The 23,951-nt window shown below is 38.8% G+C and overlaps 1 protein-coding gene and 1 pseudogene across 3 annotated transcripts in view; both read left to right on the plus strand.

The window, feature by feature from the left end:
* The window catches only part of LOC126946307 (S-phase kinase-associated protein 1-like), a 682,386-nt pseudogene that overhangs the window by 179,369 nt on the left and 479,066 nt on the right, over window positions 1–23,951 (plus strand). The gene's annotated exons all lie outside the window — the stretch shown is intronic.
* ATP7A (ATPase copper transporting alpha) overlaps window positions 1–23,951 on the plus strand; it is a 144,276-nt gene that overhangs the window by 115,345 nt on the left and 4,980 nt on the right. For both annotated transcript variants that reach the window (XM_050776291.1, XM_050776292.1), the window contains exons 15-21: window positions 7,730–7,924; window positions 9,880–10,062; window positions 12,102–12,318; window positions 17,304–17,450; window positions 19,163–19,305; window positions 21,140–21,343; window positions 21,867–21,984. In XM_050776291.1, coding sequence (XP_050632248.1) covers window positions 7,730–7,924; window positions 9,880–10,062; window positions 12,102–12,318; window positions 17,304–17,450; window positions 19,163–19,305; window positions 21,140–21,343; window positions 21,867–21,984 — 1,207 coding nt within the window. The remainder of the gene's footprint in view (window positions 1–7,729; window positions 7,925–9,879; window positions 10,063–12,101; window positions 12,319–17,303; window positions 17,451–19,162; window positions 19,306–21,139; window positions 21,344–21,866; window positions 21,985–23,951) is intronic.

A 23,951-nucleotide genomic window follows, 5' to 3' on the forward strand; every position in this document is an offset into this window, starting at 1 on the left:
TTATTAAATGCTTTACAAATATAGGATATTATTAGTGTCTGCTCATCTAGTTCTCTGATGCTCTCTATGGTGTTGTAAAGTGGTAAAGTAGTAGAACTGGACTGTGCCTCAAATTAGATATATAAACTTTAAGTCATGTAACTTTTACTATCCTCAGTTCTCTTATCTGTAAAATAGGGAAAATAATACCTAAGATACAGGATTGGAATTAGTATAGGTGAAAGCATCTAGCATATTGACAGATGCAGGTGACAGCCAAGGGTCCCCCAGTGAAACCCCTGAAGGTTGAAAACCTTTAAGCCTAAAACATCCTGAAGGTTGAAACACCAGACTGCTGGTCCCAGATGAAGCCTGCCCTACCCCCCAACGCCCCACTGATTCTTTCTAAATAATGTCCACCTATGCACTGGGAGGATGGGGTGGGGCCCCGGGAAGTTCACCCCGTTTGTATAGGAGAGGAGTCTGACCTGTCCTGTTCCTGGGTGGTACCTGGGGTTCAGTCGGTGAGGTGGAGAGCCTGTTAACAGGACTCAATCTCATTTTGCTGAGTTGTTTTTCCTTCTTCCGTTTTGGCCAACAAATTCCCTTCCCCCTCACCCTTCAAAGTGTCTGCAAACCTAATCTTTCCTGGCCTTGTGACAAGCATCTGTTCTTTTTCTACAACAACATGTGTACATCTATGAAGTTTATGGAAGCATAAGCCTAGAAATATGTGAAAGCCCCTTCCAGCTGTGTTTCTATATCCATCTGTAACTCTTGGATAAATATTGAAGTATTTGAGAACTTAATAAGAACCTAACACTGTAAAACTATTACTGATAAGAGCTGCAGTGAGCCATGATTTCACTACTGTACTACAGCCTGAGCAACAGAGCGAGACTCCTACTCACAGTAAATAAAGCCTTAGTTTGTTGTGTTTATTTATTTTATTTTTTATTCAGGAAGTACATGTGCAGGTTTGTTTGTTTGTTTGTTATTTATTTATTGAGACAGAGTCTTGCTCTGTCACCCAGGCTGGAGTGCAGTGGCACGATCTCGGCTCACTGCAACTTCCACCTCCCAGGTTCAAATGATTCTCATGCCTCAGCCTCCCGAGTAGCTGGGATTACAGGCTTATGCCACCATGCCCAGCTAATTTTTGTATTTTTAGTAGAGATGGGGTTTCGCCATGTTGGTCAGGGTGATCTCAAATTCCTGACCTCAGGTGATCCACTTGCCTCGGCCTCCCAGAGTGCTGGGATAACAGGCGTGATCCACCGTGCCCGGCCCATGGGTGTATTGTTTATTACATGAGTATATTGGGTGATGCTGGAGTTTAGGCTTATGGTGACCCCATATCCCAAATAGTGAACATAGTACTCAATAAGTAGTTTTTCATCCCTTGCCCCCCTCCCTTCTTCTCACCTTTTGGAGGCCCCACTGCTCATTGATTCCCATCTTTATGTCCATGTGTAACCATTGTTTAGCTTCCGCTTATAAGTGAGAACATGTGGTATTTGATTTTCTGTTCCTACATTAAGTCACTTAGGATAATGACCTCCAGCTTCACCCATGCTACGCAAAGGACATGATTTCATTCTTTTTTTATGGCTGCATAGTATTCCATGGTGTATATGTACCACATTTCCTTTATCCAGTCCATCAATGATGGGCACCTGGGTGACTCCAAGTCTTTGCTATTGTGAAGAGTGCTGTGATAAACACACACGTGCAGTTGTCTTTTTGATAAAACAATTTAAAATAAATAAAGGAAAATCCTTTGAGTAGATATCCAGTAGTGGGATTGCTGGGTTGAATGGTAGTTCTATTTTAAGTTCTTGGAGAAATCTCCAGACTGTTTTCCATAGAGGTTGAACTGATTTACATTCCCACCAATAGTATATAAGTATTCCCTTTTCTCTGCATCATTGCCAACGTCTTGTTATTTTTTGACTTTTTAATTATAGCCATTCTGACTGGTGTGAAGGGGTATTTCATTGTGGTTTTAATTTGCATTTTCCTGATGATTAGTGATGTTGAGTAGTTTTTCATGTGTTTTTTGATAAGTTGTATGTCTTCTTTTGAGAAGTGTCTATTTATGCCATTTGCCCACTTTTAAATAGGGTTGTTTTATCCTTATTGATTTGATTTGTTTAAGTTTCATATAGAGCCTAGATATTAGTCCTTTGTTGGATGCATACTTAGGAAATATTTTCTCCCATTCTGTATGTCTGTACGTTCTGTGCTTATTCTGTTGATTGTTTCTTTTGTTGTGTAGAAGCTCTTTAGTTTAATTAAATCTCCTTTATTAATTTTTGTTTTTGTTGCAATTGCTTTTCAGGTCTTAGTCATAAATTCTTTCTCTAGGATAATGTCCAGAAGAGTTTTTCCTAGGTTTTCTTGGGGTTTTCATAGTTTGAGTTTTTACATTTAAGTCTTCAATCTATCCTTAGTTAATTTTTATATATGGTGAGAGATATGAGTACAGTTTCATTCTTCTGCACATGGCTAGGTAGTTTTCCCAGCACCATATATTGAATAGGGTGTCCTTTCCCCATTGTTTGTTTTTGTCAACTTTGTTGAAGATCAGTTGGTTGTAGATGTGTGGCTTTATTTCTGGGCTCTCTATTTTATGCAATTGATTTACGTGGCTATTTTCGTATCAATACCATGCTGTTTTGATTACTATAATCTTTTAGTATAATTTGAAGTTGGGTAATGTGATGCCTCTAGTTTTATTCTTTTTGCTTAGGATTGCTTCGGCTATTTAGGTTCTTTTTCCATGTGAAATTTAGGATTGCTTTTTAAATTCTGTGACAGAAGACAGTAGTAGTTTTATAGGAATTGTGTTCAATCTATAGATTGCTTTGGACAGGATGGTAGTTAGGGTTAGGGTTAGACATGGAGAGAAGATCATCTCCTGCCAAACCCTTCCCCCACACCTACAGTGCTACAGATGCAGCAGTGGTATTTCCCACCAGGAGCCAGCTAACGCACACTTGGACAAAGCATATTTCATGCTTTACATGGTGGCTCCAGCCCTACTACAAGTGAGTCACATGCTGCTTGGGCTTTATCCAAGGGCAAGGCTCAACTTCTTCTCCCGACAGAGTGGCACTGTCCCAGCAAGGAGGGACAGACAAATCACTGAGTTGCCTGCTTTGGTCTGGGGGAAAAGACTAACCCAAACCCATTTTAGTGGTAGCTATCGGAGGGGCATACTCATGGGAACCAAAGGACAAAGTCCTTATGAAATGAAAGTCAGGAGCCCTACAACAAGGGCACAAAAGAGAAGCTGATCATGTTCTTGCCAGCACAGGATCAGGAATGGGAGTGCACCCTAATGTAATCTCTTCCCACCATCCCTGCATCAGGGCAGGTACTTCCACCTGACACCAACCTACCTGCTGTCTCTTACTTTTGAGTGCCATCTACTGGTCTGTATGCTGAACTGCATCATAAAATTTAAAATCTGCTAACAGAAAGGCTTAATTCTAGCCCTTAAGATAAGTCCACAGGGACCTCTGCACCCTAAACCCTACAGGAGATTGTCAGCTCTAATGGCTAATACCTCACTACAAAAAGCAGCATCTGAGAAAGCTACAGCATAGAAGCTATCCACAACCAAGGAATCAGTACAGCACCTTGGCCCCCTAAAAGTACCAAAAACAAAGCTAAATAATCATACACAACATGTACCACAGTAAAGCACCCAAAGGAAAGAAAAGAAGGAGAGAAAAAGTCCCATGGAAATGATAGCAAATTCAAAAATAGGAAGCAAAAGTTCCCTTGGATGAGAAAGAATTAGTGCAAGAACTGCAGCAGTACAAAAAGTGTTTTCACAACACCAAAGGATTGTTATAGCTCTCTAGCAATGGCTCCTAAGCAGACTGAAATGTCTGGAATGACAGATAAGTAATTTAAAATATGGATTGCAAGGAAACCTCAATGAGATCCAAATGAAAGTTGAAATCCAGTATAAAGAAACCAGAAAAACGATTCAGGATATGCAAGATGAGGTAGCCATATTAAGAAAAAAAAAAAAAAAAAAAAAAAATGGAACTGCTGGAACTGAAAAATTCACTAAAGGAATTTCAAATCCAGAGAACTCCTGCAAAACATTATAGAAGATGACCATCCCCAAGGCACATAGGCATTAGAATATTCAAAGTCAATGCAAAAGAAAAAAGTCTTAAAGGCAGCTACAGAAAAGGGCCAAATTACCTACAGAGAAAACCCATCAGGCTAACCACAGACTTCTCAGTGGAAATGTTACAAAGCTGGAAGTGATTGGGAGCCTATTTTTAGTTTCCCTAAAGAAAAAAAAATTGGCAACCAGGAATTTCATATACTGCCAAATTAAGCTTCATACATGGAGTAGAAACAAAGTCTTCCCCCAGACAAGCAAACAGTAAGGAAATTCGTCACCACCAGACCAGAGCTATAAGAAAGGTTCAGAGGAGTTCTGAACATGGAAACAAAAGAATGATACTTGTCACCACAAAAACATGTATAAATACAAAGCTCACAGACCCTATAAAGCAATTACACAATTGAGACTACAAAGAAACTAGCAAACACCACCATGAGGAACAAAACCTCATATATCAATATTAAACTTGAATGTAAATGGCCTAAATACTCCACTTAAAAGACATAGATAGAGTGGCAAATTGGAATAAAAAAACAAGATCCATCCTTTTGCTGTCATCAAGAGACCCATCTCACAGGTAATAACTCATAGGCTCAAGGTGAAGGGATAGAGAAAGATCTGTCATGCAAATGGAAAACAAAGAGCAGGGGTTGCTATTCTTGTGTTAGATAAAACAGAGTTTAAACCAACAATAGTTTTTAAAAAGGCAAAGAAGGGCACTACAAAATGATAAAGGTCTCAATTCAACAAGAAGATTTAACTATCTTAAATACATATGCACCCAACATTGGAGCATCTAGATTTATAAAACAAATACTGCTAGACCTACAAAAAGAGGTAGACTGCCATACAATAATAGTGGAGGACTTCAGTACCCCACTGACAGCACTAGAGAGATCATCAAGGACAAAAAGTAGCAAAGAAATTCTGCACTTAAATTGAATTATCAACCAAGTGGACCTAATAGATATCTACAGAATACTCCACTCAATAATCACAGAATATACATTCCTCTTATATGAACATGGAACATTCCCTAACATTGACCATAGTCTTGGTCATAAAGCAAGTCTCAATAAATTAAAAAACAACTAGATCAGATCAGGCATCTTCCTACACTACAGTGGAATAAAATTAGAAATCAATACCAAGAGGAACTCGAAAACCCACACAAGTACAGGGAGACTAAACAACCAACCCCTGAATAAATTTTGGGTAAACAATGAAGTTAATGCATTTCTGCCGGGTGTGGTGGCTCATGCCTGTAATCCCAGCACTTTTGGGAGGCCGAGGCAGGTGGATCACCTGAGGTCGGGAGTTCAAGACCAGCCTGGCCAACATGGTGAAACCCTGTCTCTACTAAAAATACAAAAATTAGCTGGGCATGGTGGCGCATGCCTGTAATCCCAGCTACTTGGGAGGCTGAGGCAGGAGAATCACTTGAACCCAGGAGGGGGAGGTTTCACTGAGCCTAGATTGCACCGTTGCACTGCAGCCTGGGCAACAAGAAGAAAACTCCGTCTTGAAAAAAAAAAATTATCTCTATTCCTGATGACATGATTCTATACCTAGAAAACCATAAAGATTTCTCCAAAAGACTCTCAGACCAGATAAACTACTTCAGTAAAGTTTCAGGATATAAAATCAACATACAAAAATTATTAACATTTCTATACACCAACAGTGTCCAACTTGAGAACCAAATCAAGAACTCAATCCCATTTACAATAGTCACACACAAAACATACCTAGGAATACATTTAACCAAGGAGGTGAAAGATCTCTACAAAGAGAACCATAAAAAACTGATGAAAGAAACTGAAGAGGACACAAATGGAAAAACATTCCGTGCCCATGGATTGGAAGCATTAATATTATTTAAACTACCATACTGTCCAAAGCAATCTATAGATTCAACACAATTCATATAAAACTAATGTCCTCTGTCACAGAATTAAAAAAGCAATCCTAAAATTAATATGGAAAAAGAACCTAAATAGCCGAAGCAATCCTAAGCAAAAAGAATAAAACTAGAGGCATCACATTACCTGACTTCAAATTATACTAAAAGGCTATAGTAATCAAAACAGCATGGTACTGATACAAGAATAGACATGTAAATCAATTGAACAAAATAGAGAACCCAGAAATAAAGCCACACACCTACAACCAACTGATCTTCAACAAAGTTGACAAAAACAAACAATGGGGAAAGGACACCCTATTCAATATATGGTATTATTATATGGGATTACAGACATGAGCCACCATGTCCAACCCATTACTGTAATATTAAAAAGTTTCTTTAAATGATTTATGTCTGTTTAGTACACACTGAACAAAAGGATTGTTGAGAAGGTTTGTTTTTTTTGTTTGTTTGTTTTGAGACAGGGTCTTGCTCTGTTGCCCCAGCAGTAATGCAGTGGTGCAATCATGGCTCACTGCAGCCTCAAACTTCTGGGCTTAAGCGATTCTCTTACCTTAGCCTCCCGAGTAGCTGTGACTACAGGCATGCACCACCATCCCTGGCTAATGTTTTGTGTTTTTTTGTTTTTTGAGATCGAGTTTTGCTCTTGTCGCCCAGGCTGGAGTGCAGTGGCATGATCTCGGCTCACTGCAACCTCTGCCTTCCAGGTTCAAGCAATTCTTGTGCCTCACCCTCCCAAGTAGCTGGGATTACAGGCATGTGTCACCATGCCCAGCTAATTTTTGCATTTTTAATAGAGATGAGGTTTCACCATGTTGGCCAGGCAGGTCTTGAACTCCTGACCTCAGGTGATCCACCCGCCTTGGCCTCCCAAAGTGCTGGGATTACAGGCGTGAGCCACCGTGCCCGGCCATGCCTGACTAAAAAAAAAAATTTTTTTGTAGAGATGAGGTCTTACCATGTTGCCCAGGGTGGTCTCACACTCCTGGCCTCAAATGATCCTCCTGCCTTAACCTCCAAAAGCACTGGGATTACAGATATGAGCCAGTGCACAGGCCAGCAAGTAGCTTGGAATGTGTTTCCTTCAGGAATTTTTCTCATGAGTTCAGGATGTCTTAGATTTCTTCTAAAACTACCAATTATATTTTTCCCACATGAGCAAACACTGAACGTCACTAAGAGTTTAATTAGCAGATATAGTTGATTTACATTGTTATGTCCAAAAGGATTTTGTTGAAATATGACTAAGGTCCCTTTGCATGCCATGTGATTCTTTTTCATTGTCTTTCAAGAATAGTGTGAAAGGCAGATTTATGGTTTTACTATACAGAGATTGAGACTTCTGTTTATTCAGTATCAAATTTTTTGAAAATTATGTTTCACATTTGCAGCTATTTCTGAAGATCTCTAATAAAAACATTCATTCTCAATATGGAGCCCTTATATTCAGTCCATAGTTTGTAATTCTAGAATCTCAGTATGTCCTAATTTCTTATGTTCATAAAAGAAAGAAAGTGTTTTCTTACCTGTAACTAAAAAATATATGTAGGTAGCTAGGTAGGATATGTCACTTTTTAAATTGTGGTTTTATTTAAATAATGTTAAGTTTTGTTTCTTTTGTTTTGTACAGCTCTAAATTAATAATGAAAATTTATGCCTTTCTTCTAAAGGGCTACAATAGAAGTATCTCCCGAACAGAAACGATAATACGATTTGCTTTCCAAGCCTCTATCACAGTTCTGTGTATTGCATGTCCCTGTTCACTGGGACTGGCCACTCCAACTGCTGTGATGGTGGGTACAGGAGTAGGTGCTCAAAATGGCATACTAATAAAAGGTGGAGAGCCATTGGAGATGGCTCATAAGGTAAGACAGTCCCCAGAACTAAAACTTGTCCCACCAAACTATCAGTATCACCCCTGTTGAGAAACACATACTCCTAAATTATGTCTCTGTGGTCCATGAGCTGAGTTGCTTCTAGGACTATCCAGAGATTTGAGGCAGGAAAGGTGTTATTTTGGTTCTGCTCCAGATTGGCCTTAGTTGCCTAAGATCCCTAAAACTACTCCAGGCCTATTCTATTAGAGCAGACCCTAATATGGAAAACCTGGACTCCTATCCTAGCTCAGACTAGGCTAGTCTTTATGGCAGAAAGACAGAATAGGTATTTGCCCAGGAAAATTTGCCAAACTCTAGCAGCCTTCTTATTTGTGTGTGACTTGTTTTCTTCACTGGGACCTTCAATTACAGTGCCATTTCTTTGCCTTTGCTGCCACCAGCCGACAGTTTGCAGCTATCACTTTAGGAATATAATCCTATCTCTGATCTCATATTACGCTTTCCATAATCATCGCAAGGCTACATGACTTCAACTAAAACCATGTTTCTACCAGTATGTTCTTATTATGAGAATGTAAGCTATATACCTAGGTATGTAGTAAACATAGAACATATCTTAGAACAAATCTGGAAACTCACCTAGCCAGAGAATACAGGCTAGTAATTTTTATAGACATTTTAAATTTTGATATAATTTCAAAATTAAAAGTTGCAAGACTAGCCTGGTGCAGTGGCTCATACCTGTAATCCCAGCACTTTGGGAGGCTGAGGCAGGCGGATCACGAGGTCAGGAGTTTGAGACCAGCCTGACCAACATGGTGAAACCCCGTCTCTACTAAAAATACAAAAATTAGCTGGGCGAGGTAGCATGCCTGTAATCCCAACTACTCAGGAGACTGAGGCAGGAGAATAGCTTGAACCCGGGAGGCGGGGGTTGCAGTGAGCCGAGATAGCTATTTTTTCCCCTGTCCAGAATCATACTTTGTTGGTTTATTTTTCTTTTCTTTTCTTTTCTTTTCTTTTCTTTTCTTTTCTTTTCTTTTCTTTTCTTTTCTTTTCTTTTCTTTCTTTCTTTCTTTCTTTCTTTCTTTCTTTCTTTCTTTCTTTCTTTCTTTTTCTTTCTTTCTCTCTTTCTTTCTCTCTCTTTCCTTCCTTCCTTCCTTCTTTCCTTCCTTCCTTCCTTCCTTCCTTCCTTCCTTCCTTCCTTCCTTCCTTCCTTCCTTCCTTCCTTCCTTCCTTCCTTCCTTCTTTCTTCTTTCTTTCTCTTTCTTTCTTTTCTTTTTTTTTTTTTTTCATGAAGTCTCGCTCTGTGGCCCAGGCTGGAGTGCAGTGGTGCGATCTCAGCTTACTGCAAGCTCCACCCACCAAATTCCAGCGATTCTCCTGCCTCAGCCTCCCGAGTAGCTGGGATTACAGGCATGCACCACCACGCCCAGCTAACTTTTTATTATTGGTAGAGATGGGGTTTCACCATGTTGGCCAGGCTGGTCTCGATCTCCTGACCTCAGGTGATCCGTCCACCTCGGCCTCTGAAAGTGCTGGTATTATAGGCTTGAACCACTACACCTGGCCTTTTACCTTTATTCTTATAATCATTTCCCTACTGCCTAGATTTTCCCATCAGATCTATAATTCATTAGTATTGAAAGCCTTTCTTTTTTACCTTGAGGCACCAGAGGCGTCTCTTAATTACCTGTTAACAGTCAACCCTTAAAAATTAGCTCTGGTTGTTTAACATATATTCACAGTCATTCAGTATGAACAAACAGTTCAACATTGGCAGAGGAGAGCTATTATGTATAACTAAGAGTATTTCTTCTTTTATTTTCCCAAAGATCATCAGTTTTTTAAGTCAAATTAAGTCAAAGGTCAGTTTACTAAGAAACTAAATAGTCATCTGTTTGTCAAAACAGACCTTTTTCTTATTTCTGGAAAGGTGATGTGGAGGATCATCAAGTCATTGTATCTTAATTTTCTTACAGGTAAAGGTAGTGGTATTTGATAAGACTGGAACCATTACTCATGGAACCCCAGTAGTGAATCAAGTAAAGCTTCTAATGGAAAGTAACAGAATATCACACCATAAAATCTTGGCCATTGTGGGAACTGCTGAAAGTAACAGTGAACACCCTCTAGGAGCAGCCATAACCAAATACTGCAAACAGGTACATTTTTTCCTCTTGTTTATTAATGTAGTTATCTCCTGTAGGAATTCCCCGGATCAAATCCAGACTGGTGTTTGATTTGCATGTATGGTTGGTATGAGACTAAAAAGACTTGTATTTTCTCATTTAATTGTATGTAACTCATTTCTTCATACAGACAAGTATACAGATGAAAACAAATGAACTATAATCCTATCACACAGATAACTCCTGTTGACCAAAAAATTAAAATAGAAGTTGTACATATTTGTGGAAGGACAATTCAGATAGTTCAGAGAATTACATATTGAAAATTGTAAACCTCATTCCCTGCCCCCTTCCATAATTCCTTTCTCCAAAGTTTAACAACTATTAACCTATTAAGTCTTTTAAAATGACAGCTTTATTGAAATATAATTCATGTACTATAAAGTTCACATTTTTAAAGTGTATAATTCAATAATTTTAGTATAGTCATAAAGGTGTGCATTTGTTAACAGTTTTTAATGCATATAGCCACATATATGTATTTATCATATTTTAAACTTTATACAGAAAGGTCATACAATGATCAATCTTTGTTACCTTGCTTTTTTATTTTATTAAGTGAATTTTCCTATCAGGAAATGCAGATCTGCCTCATTGTTTTTAATGGCTATATTGTACTCTATAATGTGATTGTTTGGTTTTTTTGGCTTTTACAGTATACACTCAACATCCTTATCAGTTTTTGCAAGTCTGTCTCTACATTAAATGCCTATCAATGCAATTGCTAAGTCAAAGGATGTATGCAGTTAAATTTTGATGAATCTTACCAATACCCATATGATGAGGATTACCAATACCCATGAGGGGTTATACCAATTTATACCTGCACCAAAAATTATGAGTGCTCATTTCCCCACATTCTTACCGACACTTTATTTTTATTTTCTCAATGTAATAGGTGAAAAACTATTTACTTGATGGTTTGCTTTGCATTTCCTTAATTATGAATAAGGTTGAGCATCTTTTTATATATTTATTGGCTATTTGAATTTCTTTTCCTCTAACCTGTTTGTATTTGTGACCTATTTTTCCACAGAATTGTTTGTCTTTTTCTTATTCATTTGCATGAGTTCTTTATGAATTGTCTCACACTAATTTTATACTTAAAATGTGGCAGTTTCGACCATTGGTGTTGCCATTCATTTATTTGTTCTTTCCCTTTTACCTATTACCTGATCTGGCTTCCTTACACCAAAATCAAACAGCAGAGAGGATGAAGCTATAAAGAGCTAGGAAACAATGAGGGCCCCCAGAACTTTTCGGCTTACTAAAGACGTAGACTAGAGAGCAGATGGAGAGCCCCTAGTAACTAAAGGCCCTATATATACTTTGTTACCCTTTGTTGCCCTGTGTTGAATAGAAAACCTGACTTGACTACAGAATTAAAATTTTAATTTGTAATTATCTACTGGAAAGATCAGAGAATACTGATAAGCTTTCCATGTTTTCCATAAATTTTAGAGAGTGGGATTAAGACAAAGATTTTTTTTTTTTTTTTTTTTTTGGAGACAGAGTCTCTCTCTGTCACCCAGGCTGGAGTGCAATAGCGCAATCTCGGCTCATTGCAACTTCCACCTCCTGGGTTCAAGCGATTCTCCCACCTCAGCCTCCCTAGTAGCTGAGATTACAGGTGTGCACCACCACACCTGGCTAATTTTTTTCTGTACTTTTAGTAGAGACAGGGTTTCACCATGTTGGCCAGCCTGGTCCCAAACTCTTGACCTCAGGTAATCTGCCCACCTTGGCTTCCTAGCCGGCTTCTTCGGCTAGAATTACAGGTGTGAGCCACTGTGCCTGGCCAAAACAAAGATTTTGAGGCACTTCTGTAACTTTGATTATTATGTTTGATGCTCTATTCCTTTGTCCTTATCAAAATCCACTGTCAAGTAGGCAATAAGTGACAATTTTATTACAAACATTTAGAATTAACTTGGTGTTATCTTTTATTGTGCTAATAAATGACCTTGCATTATCAGAACAGTAGAGGAAATCCTTTTGTTTCTGTTTGTTAGGAACTGGACACTGAAACCTTGGGTACCTGCATAGATTTCCAGGTTGTGCCAGGCTGTGGTATTAGCTGTAAAGTCACCAATATTGAAGGCTTGCTACATAAGAATAACTGGAATATAGAGGACAATAATATTAAAAATGCATCCCTGGTTCAAATTGATGCCAGTAATGAACAGTCATCAACTTCGTCTTCCATGATTATTGATGCCCAGATCTCAAGTAAGCTAATTTTCTTTGTAGTACCAGTTATGGGGCAATTATGAACATGTGGCTAACTTTATAACCCTGAACTGTTATAGAAGAAACAAAAATTGGCATCATAATTTCTTGTCCTCAAGTCAGTTTTACCCTATGCCTTCTGATCATTCAAATTAGTCAAGAACATTTCCCAACTGTGGTCATTAACACCACCATAGGGTGATGAGGTCTAGCCTTAGCTGATTATCCATGATCATTCTTTTCTCACTACAACTGCTCCAAACCTTTTCTATCTTTCACAAGATCCTGCGACCCTCTCCTTTGTCCCCTCTGCAAATTATCTTATTTTTTATATAGAAAATTATGGTTCTTGGTCATGTGTTCTTACATATTTTTGCCCAGAATCATTCCTTTTTTCAGGCAAAGCAGTATCCTTCATCTTGCCTAATGAATCCCTTCATCTAGATCCCACCCTCTCTTGATTCATCAGGGACCTCCCTCTTTCTGTTAGGTCTCCTTGCTTCTTCATTTTTCATCTCTTTCTGTTTTAGTTTCTTCTCCTAAACATATAAATATTTCTTCCATCAAAATCACTATATTCCCATCTAGATTTTGTCCTTTCCCATCTATATTCCCATATAGATTCTGTCTTTTTCTTTTATATCAAATTTCTAGAAAGGGTAATCTAGGTTTGTTGAATTCACTTACTCCACAGTCAGGCCTCAGTTCATTGCAGTCTGGCCTCTCCCCCATCCATACTACTGAATCCATTCTTTCTAAGTTAACTGATGATTGTTGACCTCAGTGCTCTCTCCAGTGGTCACTTTTCAGTCCTCATCCTGCACGACCTCATTAAGATATTTGACAATGTTGACCATCCCTTCCTTCCTAAGGGATGATTCCATGACCCTGCTTTGTTTAGATTCTCCTCTCACCTCCCCGGCTGTTCTTTTTTTTCGAAAAGGGGTCTTGCTCTGTCACCCAGGCTGGAGTGCAGTGGTACGATCTCAGCTCACTGCAACCTCTGCCTCCTGGATTCAAGCAGTTCTCCTGCCTCAGCCCCCAAGAAGCTGGGATTACAAGTGCATGCCGCCACGCCTGGCTAATTTTTTGTATTTTTGGTAGAGATGGGGTTTCACCCTGTTAGCCAGGCTGGTCTCAAACTCCTGACCTCAAGTGATCCACCCACCTCAGCCTCTCAAAGTGCTAGAATTACAGGTGTAAGCCACTGCACCCCTGGCTGTTCCTTTTAATTGTCCTTTGGTTCCTCATTTCTCTTGCTTTCAAATATAGAGTATGTTGTCAGGGTTTTGTTCTTTGTCTTTTTCTCATTTTATAATACATACTCTCTCTGTACAATCTTATTCATGCTCATCACTTATTCTACCACCCACAGACTTCCACTATCACTCCAAAATCCATATCTTTAGCCAAGTCCTGTTTCCTTGGCTCCACGCTGATCTATCCATCTGCCCCCAAAACATGATCTACCCAACTAAGTGTTCCAATACCTCCCTCCCCATTCGTGCCTGAGTGATTTTACTAACATGCAAAATCTAGTCATATCACTTTCTGATCAATACCTTTGATTACAGTGGTTTATAAGCTGTTTTTGAGCCATAGACCTTTGGAGGAATATGATGAAAGCTATGGGCCCACCCCTCAGAAAATTTTTGTTTCAAGAGATGCACATGTATCCTGAAACCCATCCACGGGTCTCTGTTAAGGATCCCAGCTTGAATGGTTCTCTCTCTCCTACTGGACAAAGTCCAGTCTCTCTGTACTTTGTTTAAGATCTGTTCCCCATGATATGTCTCCTGCCTCCCTGCATCACTCATCTTGTCTTTTTCCACTACTGCATATGTACTCCATGTTCCATCCCTACCTAACTACTTACAGTTCTTCCTTATGGTGTGTCATTTCCTGCTTATTAGATCATTTCATTTACCATTTTCTCTATGTAATGTTCTTGTTCACAAATGGAATCTACCTCGTGAACTTATGCTTATCTTTCAAGACCCAGTTTATGTCTCTCTCTTCAGTGACGCCTTCATTGACTGACATGTATTGGCAGAGGTATTTGCTCTTCTTCCTGAATCATAACTGTACTTAATCTCTGTTATTGTATTAGGACAGTGTATGATAATTATTTATTTACCTGCCTATTTCTACTAGTCTGTGACTTCTTTATTATTTGTCTATGAACTTCTAGTATCAAGCACACTGACAAATAGGAAATTCATTTGACAGCTTTTATTGAGCACCTACTGTGTGTCATGCACTGTTCAAGGCACTAAAGAATCAGCAGTAAACAAGATAAACTAAGTTCTTATTTCATGGAGCTTACATTCTTGGTGGAAGAACACAAGAGAGTGAGCAAATAAATAAGAAAATATAATAAGTCCAGTGGAGATAGTGCTATGGAGAAAAATTAAGTGAGGCAAGGGGTATAGGGGTGCTGGGAGTAGTGGGTTCTGCTTCATATAGGGTGATCAGGGTAGGCCTCACTGACAAGGTAGTGTTTGAACGAAGATCTGAGGGGATGAGAGAAAAAGCTATGTGGATTTCTGTGGCAAGAACATTCCAGGCAGGAGAAATAGTAAGTACCAAAGCCTGTAGTCAGGAATGTGCTTGACTTGTTTGAGGAATGGAAAGGAGAACAGTGTGACAAGTGCAGAGTAAATGGGTGGGCAAGGGGTATAAGACAAGGTCATAGAGGTGGTTTGGGACTAGATATGTAAGGACAAAAGCAATCTGATGGTTTTGAGTAGAAGAAGGACAAAATCAATCTGACTTAACATTTTAAAGGTAAACCAGGTGCAGTGACTCATGCCTGTAATCCCGGCACTTTGGGAGGCTGAGGCGGGTGGATCACTTGAGGTCAGGAGTTCAAGACCAACCTGGCCAACATGGTGAAACCCCGTGTCTACTAAAAATATAAAAATTAGTCGGGCGTGGTAGCAGGCACCTGTAATCCCAGCTACTCAGGAGGCTGAGGCAGGAGAGAACCTTGTGGGGATGGGGGGCAAGGGCAGAAGCAGGGAGATGAGTTGGTGGATGTTGTCATAATCGAGGTGAAACATAATGGTAGCTTGGACCAGTATAGTAGAGGTTGTAAGAAATGGTAGAATTCTAGATGTGTCTTAAAAGGAGAGCCACAGATTTTTCTCATGGGTTGGATATATATGGTGTATGAGAGAAACAGGAGTCAGGAATTATGCCAAGGTTTGTGGCCTAAGCAGAAGGATGGAGTTATCATTTAAATAAGATGGGGGATCCCATAGGAGGGACAGTATTGGGAAAAAGATCAGGAGTTCAGTTTTGTACATGTTAAGTTTGAGTACCTATTAGAGATATCCGAAGTGGAGATATCATATAAATGGAAATACCAAGTAAGCAGTTGGCTACAGAAGTTTGGAGTTCCAGGAAACAGACTGGATCAGAGAGATAGATTTGGGAGTCCTCTGCTTATAGGTCTGTGGTGTCTAGGAAAATAGCCACTAACTACATGTGACTCTTTAAATTAGTTAATTTACATTTAATTTAATTTAAAATTCATCTTTCAGTCATACTAGCCCCATTTCAGTGCTCAGTAGCCACATCTCTGTGTTGGTGGCTATTGTATTAAACATAGCAGCTACAGAACATTTCTAATATCACAGAAAGTTATCTTGGACTGCAGTGGTATAGATGGTATTTAAAGCCATGAGACTGGATTAGAACCCCAAGGTGTGAGAGTAGATAAAGGGAAAGAAAGAGTTAAGTACTGAATCCTGCAGCACTATAAATTAAGAAGTTAGTGAGATGAGGAGGGATGGGCAAAGAAGGCCAAGAAGTGGCCAATGAGGAGGTAACCCCTAAGAATGTGGTATCCTAGAAGCCAAATGAAGAAAGTATTTCCAGGAGGGAGTGAACAGCTGTGTTAAATTCTGCTAATAGGACAAGTAAGATGAGGACTGAGAATTAAAGTAAAGATCACTGGCTGTAATAATTCACTGGAGTACTTAGAGTCAAAAGCATAAAGCTTTTGACTACCCCAATAAATGGAGTAGGTTCACAAGAGAATGGGAAGATATTTATTGAAGACAGCCAATAGAGATACTTTTGGGAAGTTTTGCTGTGTACAGAAGCAGATAAATGTGGTAGCTACAGAGGTGGGTGAGATCAAGAGAGGTTTTATTTTTTTTTAAGTTAGGACAGTGTACAGCAGAAAAAAGTTGTGTAGGAGTGGACAGGGAGAATTATTGGAGAGGTGTTCTAGAATAGGCAAAGGAGGCGGGTGTCTAGTGCACAAGTAGAAAGGTTGGCCTTAAATTAGGAGCAGAATCAGTTTATAATAACAGAAGGGAAGCTAGATACACAGACACAGGAGGCACAGGTAGTTGAGTGAATGTGGCAATGAGAGCTGTGGAAGTTCTTTTCTGATTGCTTCTATTTTCTTTCTGAAGTAGGAAGCAGAGTCATCATCTGGTATTAGGATGGGGCAGGAGAAGTTGGAGATTTGAAGGGAGATGAGAAGGTATGAAATAGCCATCTAGAAGAAATGGAGAATGAATGGACTAGGGAAATATAGTCAAGTTGCCAGATAGCACTAAGGGCCCACTTAAAGAAAATGAGATGTCAGCATGATTATACATGTTCATCTAGCCACATTCAGCTCCTGATGCACAGTATTTTTAAATTTGATTGAATCGTTGTGGAAGGTCGAAGGGAAAGCCTCACCAGAAAGTAATATTTGAACTGGCTCTTGAAGAATGTGATGGAGTTTCCTGTCTGGAGAGGAGGGATAAGGACATTTCAGATGAAGGCAGCAATGTGTGCAAAGGCCCAGAGGCATGGAAGAGCAGAGTATGTTCTCAGAAAATTTGAACATCACTGTTGGAGGCTATGTTCTAGGAACAATACAATGTAGTGACTGTGCAAGATTAGACAGGAAGAACTTGCTTCATGGGTTTTTATAAAGATTAATTGAACTTACTAAATGTTATTTCTCTGTCTACTTTCAGATGCTCTTAATGCTCAACAGTATAAAGTCCTCATTGGTAACCGGGAGTGGATGATTAGAAATGGTCTTGTCATTAGTAACAATGTAGATGATTTCATGACTGAACATGAGAAAAAAGGTCGGACTGCTGTATTAGTAGCAGTTGATGGTAAGGTTTTCCATAAGTATGCTATAACTCAATGTTATCATTTGTTATTTTATTAATTTATATATTTTCGAGAGACCTCTGAACTATGAGGGTTATTCAAAAGTGTCTTGAATGCAAAGTGAAAATGTCAACAACACATGATTATTACTGATTAATTTAAAATTATCTTGCATTTGCCTGCCTTTGTTACTTTCTTCCCTAGCCTATATTTTAAATAAAGGCTAATCAAGGATTTTTTAAAACCTAAAAATAACAACAGTAAAATAATAGCAAAGTAAAATAATATTCATAATCCCATCATCCTAACACAATATCAGGTTTTTTGTTTGTTTGTTTCTTTGTTTTTTGTTTGTTTGTTTTTGAGACGGAGTTTCGCTCTTGTTGCCCAAGCTGGAATGTAATAGTGCGATCTCGGCTCACTGCAACCTCCACCTCCTGGGTTCAAGCGATTCTCCTGCCTTAGCCTCCTGAGTAGCTGGGATTACAGGCGCGCGCCACCACGCCCTGCTAATTGTTTGTATTTTTAGTGGACACGGGGTTTCACCATGTTAGCCAGGCTGATCTTGACCTCCTGACCTCAGGCGATCCGCCCACCTTGGCCTCCCAGAGTGCTGGGATTACAGGCGTGAGCCACCACGCCCGGCACACAATGTCAGTTTTAATTTTGTATATTCCATTCCTAGTTGTCTTGAAATGTGTGTGTGTCCAACATGGCACATGTATACATATGTAACACACTTGCACGTTGTGCACATGTACCCTAGAACTTAAAGTATAATAATAATAACAACAAAATTTTTAAAAAAGAAAGAAATGTGCGTGTGTTTGCAGAAGTACAGTGTTAGTACATATACCATTTTTTACTGGGTAGATTTTATTGTAAGTAAATTTTACCTCAGTAAAGTTAAAATCACTTGTACACATACGATTTTATTATGCTTTATTTTACTTAATGCTTTCTAATGTTGCTATATAATTTTATTATAATACTGCATAATATATCAATCTTACACGCTATAATCATTCCCCTCTTGTTGGAAATTTAGACTATTCCTTCACTATTGTAAATGATGCTACAATAAATATCTTTGAGGTTGTATGTGCTTTATTTTGTTCAATTATTTCTTAAGGTAAATTTCTATTTGTGAGATTAATTCCACTCAACGTTTACGTTTGCTAAGTATGAAGGCAGTATTTTACTATGGCCTTTTTAGGTCTGGGAAGAAGCATAGAATACCATTTTACTTTTGTAAATAGAATAAAATAATAAAATTTATGGTAATATTTTTCCCACTATAAAGTACCCATTTTGTCTCTCTCTGCCCACCCTTTACCTTAAAAAGAAAAAAAGTATTAGTCTTCAGTTTCATTTGCCTTTAAATTAATTAAAGTGTTTGAGGCTATTGGCAAATACCTTTCTAAGGAACAAAAAGGGTCTTCTAATATCCAGTAAGGTCTCTCTTTATATTTTCCTATGATTACTTTATTAGTAACCCCTACCTCACTCTGAAATTTTCATAACCAAATGTGGAGACTCGTTACAGAGTTTGTAGTATAAATCTGTGTGGGCTCAGAGATATTTTAAGTTAAGCCATGCCCCCCTGAACAACTTTACTTAAGAAAATTCATTTCATTCTGAAATTTCAAGTCAGAATGTTATTCTGCTTTCACCATATTCCAAGTTCTCTTATTTTGTGCTGCCCCTATATTAGATGAGCTGTGTGGCTTGATAGCCATTGCAGACACAGTGAAGCCGGAAGCAGAACTGGCTGTCCATATTCTGAAATCTATGGGCTTAGAAGTAGTTCTGATGACTGGAGACAACAGTAAAACAGCTAGATCTATTGCTTCTCAGGTAATTGATAGGGGTATGTGAAATTATTGATATACATTTTATGTCTTGCCTTCAAATGCTAAGAAATTTACATTACCTACTATTTTCATTATCACTAAGTTGTCCTATCTAGTTCCTTTGAGAAAATTTACCATGCTTTGCTGGAAGGACTTTGGGCTTTGTGTGTTGCTGTTATAAGTAAAAAGGTATTTGCTTAGTTCATGGGATGCTTGCGTGACACTGTACATCAGTTTCTGTTGATGCGTCCTTTGAAATGTTGCTCATATTCTTTACCAGTGCTGCCAGCCTAAGCTGGGCTCTCCTGATCTCATGGCTGAAACACAGCAATAGCTCCACACACATCCTTCTCTAGTCCATCCTAAACACTACCAATGGAACTATTTTCCTAATGTGCCACTTTGACGTACCATTTTTCTGCTTCTGACTCCCACATTTGCCTTACCTCTAACATTTTTCAATCTTTTTATCTTTGGAATGCCTTCTCCACTCTTCTAATAAATAATGCAAGTAATCTTTTAATACATTCTTTTTTTTTTTTCTTGAGACAGAGTTTCACTCTCGTTGCCCAGGCTGAAGTGCAATGGCATAATCTCGGCTCACTGCAACCTCTGCCTCCTGGGTCCAAGCGATTCTCTTGCCTCAGCCTCTCGAGTAGCTAGGATTACATGCATGTGCCACCACGCCTGGCTAATTTTGTATTTTTAGTAGAGACAGTGTTTCTCCATGTTGGTCAAGCTGGTCGCGAACTTCTGACCTCAGGTGATCTGCCTTCTTGGCCTCCCAAAGTGCGGGGATTATAGGTGTGAGCCACCACACCCATCCTATTAACACCTTCTTATGTAAAAAATACAGAAGGATATAAAGTAAAAAGGTTGTCCTCTTTTCCCCATGCTCCCCGTCCAGTCCTACTGCCCCCCACACTGCCACTTTTTCATATGCATATATGTGCATCTACAGAGTACATATACAGTATAATTCTGGTCTTTTCAACATCCGTTAGATCATTTTGAACAGATTATTCAGTAGTTTGCTTTTTTTACATAACAATATACTTTGGAGCTTCATCCATATCTGAACATAAAAAGTTATTTTGGCTGAGTGCATTGGTTCACACCTGTAATCCCAGCACTTTGGGAGGCTGAAGCCGGCAGATACATGAGGTAGGGAGTTTGAGAACAGCCTGGCCAACATGGTAGGACCTTGTCTCTACTAAAAATACAAAAATTAGCTGGGTGTGGTGGCACATGCCTGTAATCCCAGCTACTCAGGAGGCTGAGGCAGGAGAATTGCTTGAACTCAGGAGGTGGAGGTTGCAGTGAGCTGAGATCGCACCATTGCACTCCAGCCTGGGTGACAGAGCAAGACTCTCTCTCAAAAAAAAAAAAAAAAAAAGTTACTTTATTCTTTCTATACTGAATTCCATGGTATGAATGTATCATAATTTAATTAACCATTTCCCTAATGATGGACATTTGGGTGGTTTTGAAAATTTTCTTTTTGCAAACAAGGCAATAATGGACATCTTTGGACATGTATCTTTCTGTACCTGTACAAGTTTGTCCAAAATAGAGTTAGACGTGGAATTGCTAGACCAAATGATGCTCACATTTTGATAGATGCTGCCAGATGCCCTCCAAAAAGAGTCGCCATTTACGCACCAGCCACCGGTGTATAAAAGCTCATTTCTCCACATCCTTGCTATCACTAGATATTATCAGTCTTTTAAAATGTGGACATCTTGTGGGTGAAAACTGATGGCTTGTTATTGCTCAGTTATGTTTCAGGTACTCATTATTATTTTTTGAAATGAATTGAGTTTATTTTTATCACATAGGTTGGCATTACTAAGGTGTTTGCTGAAGTTCTACCTTCTCACAAGGTTGCTAAAGTGAAGCAACTTCAAGAGGAGGGGAAACGGGTAGCAATGGTGGGAGATGGAATCAATGACTCCCCAGCTCTGGCAATGGCTAATGTGGGAATTGCCATTGGCACAGGCACAGATGTAGCCATTGAAGCAGCTGATGTGGTTTTGATAAGGGTAAGTGCCATGGCTTGACCTTTGAGGAGTATGAGACTGCCCTTCATGGTCAATGATAGTGTCATAAAGTATATTGAGCACAACAATTCTGTCTTAAGTTCCATGCTATCGGCCATTAAGAGTTTGAGAATATGGAATGGGATTATGGGAAGTCATGCTAATTTACCCCCTGACTTTCTCAACCCTGCTAATAAGCAAGTGAGAATTATAAGTTTCTAAAGTGAAGAAGATTAAAGAGGATTTGGAATAAAATGATCTTCAACAAATAGTTGCTGAGATTATTTTAAGTAGATTTAATCCTTGTACCAGCATACACCCGTAAAAGTGTTTTCAGAACCCTGAGGAAAATTTTTGAAAAACACCTTCGGAAGCTGAGTCCAAGTTTTAGCATTATCTGAGATTTGCAGTTAATTCACATATTACCCTAAGGTAGACGTAATCTTCAATATATACAATATCAAATGTAAAAGTTACTGGTTAAATTAGAGTCTCTTACTAATATCACAAATATTTCTGTTCCCAGAATGATCTTCTGGATGTAGTGGCAAGTATTGACTTATCAAGAAAGACAGTCAAGAGGATTCGGATAAATTTTGTCTTTGCTCTAATTTATAATCTGGTTGGAATTCCCATAGCTGCTGGTATGTGACTCTTAACTAGTATTGCTTTTTCCACTAAAGTCATTAGAGACCTAACATATTGGAAGCCTGTCTTCTTACTATTAGTTTTGAGCTTAGTGTTTGTTTCTAGCTTACTGGTATGGTGAGAGGTAATGTTAAAATCAATCATTTTAATTTTCAGTAATGTTTCTTATAGCTTAAGAATATATAAGCATTTTTTTTTTCCTCCAAGTTTTTTTTTTTTTTTTTTTTTTGAGACAGAATCTCACTCTGCTGCCCAGGCTGGAGTGCAGTGGTACAAAATCTCGGCTCACTGCAACCTCCACCTCCTGGGTTCAAGCAGTTCTCCTGCCTCAGCCTCCTGAGTAACTGGGACTATAGGTGCCCGCCACAACACCCTACTAATTTTTGTATTTTTAGTATAGACGGGGTTTCACTATGTTGGCCAGGCTGGTCTCGAACTCCTGACCTCAGGTAATCCACCTGCCTCGGCCTCCCAAAGTGTTGGGATTACAGGTGTGAGCCACCGCTCCCAGTCTTCAACTTTGTATTTTGAAAAATTTCAAACTTCATGCCTGTAATCCCAGCACTTTGGGAGGCCGAGGTGGGTGGATCACCTGAGGTTGGGAGTTCGAGACCAGCCTGACCAACATGGAGAAACCCCGTTTCTACTAAAAATACAAAATTAGCCAGGCGTGGTGGCACATGTGTGTAATTTCAGCTACTCGGAAGGCTGAGGCAGTAGAATCGCTCGAACCCAGGAGGCGGAGGTTGTGGTGAGCCAAGATTGTGCCATTGTACTTCAGCCTGGGCAACAAGAGCGAAACTCTGTCTCAAAAAAAAAAAAAAAAAAAAAAAAAAATTCAAACCTACGAAAACATTAAAAAAAATGGTACAATGAAAATCTGTATGCCTTTCGCCTAAACTCACCAACTGATAGTATTTTGTCACATTGCTTCATCTCTTTCTCCATATATTTGCACAGAGATATGTATTTGTTTGCTTATTAATTAATTTTTTTCTAAACAGATTTACCTTTAATCTGACTACCCAAACACAAACACTGTTAGCAAGATTAATTCATGGAGCAAATGATTTTTAAAGAATTATACAAGTATATTTTCCTCTAGTCTTTTTTTTATTTTGCATCAGTTTTTGTCTTGTTACATAGTGGTGATTGTAGCACACAGAGAATTTTCTGCTCTTCACTTAATATTCTATTATAGTCAGGTGGTATTTTTTTAGGTTGAGAGACCAGATGAGAGAGAGAGAGTGAACAAAGGAATATAACTGAGAAAAAATAATTTAGTTATTTAATAAGCGTCTGAGAATCTCCTAAACTTAGGGACCTGGTAGGAGTTAGTAATGATGACATAAAAGAAATAATTATCGTTTTCTTCTTGTTCTCTCTGGTTTGAGGGCCAAGGAAAGACATGAAATGACATGAGAACAATTACAAAACTGTTTATCAGCAAGGACACACAAATACTGAGAGAACAAAGAGCTAAAGAACAGTCTAAGTCCTGTAAGATTAATTCATGGAGCAAGTAATTTTTAAATAATTATACAAGTAATACATGATCACCATAGAAAAAGTAGAAAAATATAGAGAAGCACATTAAAAGTTAAAAGTATAAGTCTATTTCATCCTCATCATATGAGCAAACATTCTTATGTCTGTCAAAACCAAGTGTGGGTGAGTTTGTAGAACATGAACTCCCATACGCTATTGGTTGGATTATGAATCACTAAAACCACTTTGGAGAACAACTGAGGAGTATCCACATAAAGTTGAAGATGTGCCCATGTTATGACCCAGTAATTTCACCCCTAGGTATATACCCCACGGAAACTCTCAGACATGGGCACGTGGAGACATGTACAAGAATGTTAACTGCAACACTCTATTAGTGAAAAAATGGCAACAACAAAAATCTCCACCACCAAGGGGATAAATGCTGAAGAAGTATCAAATAAAGAAATGATTT

The sequence above is a fragment of the Macaca thibetana genome, chromosome X (genome assembly GCF_024542745.1).
Source record: "Macaca thibetana thibetana isolate TM-01 chromosome X, ASM2454274v1, whole genome shotgun sequence".
In the NCBI taxonomy this organism is placed as follows: domain Eukaryota; kingdom Metazoa; phylum Chordata; class Mammalia; order Primates; family Cercopithecidae; genus Macaca; species Macaca thibetana.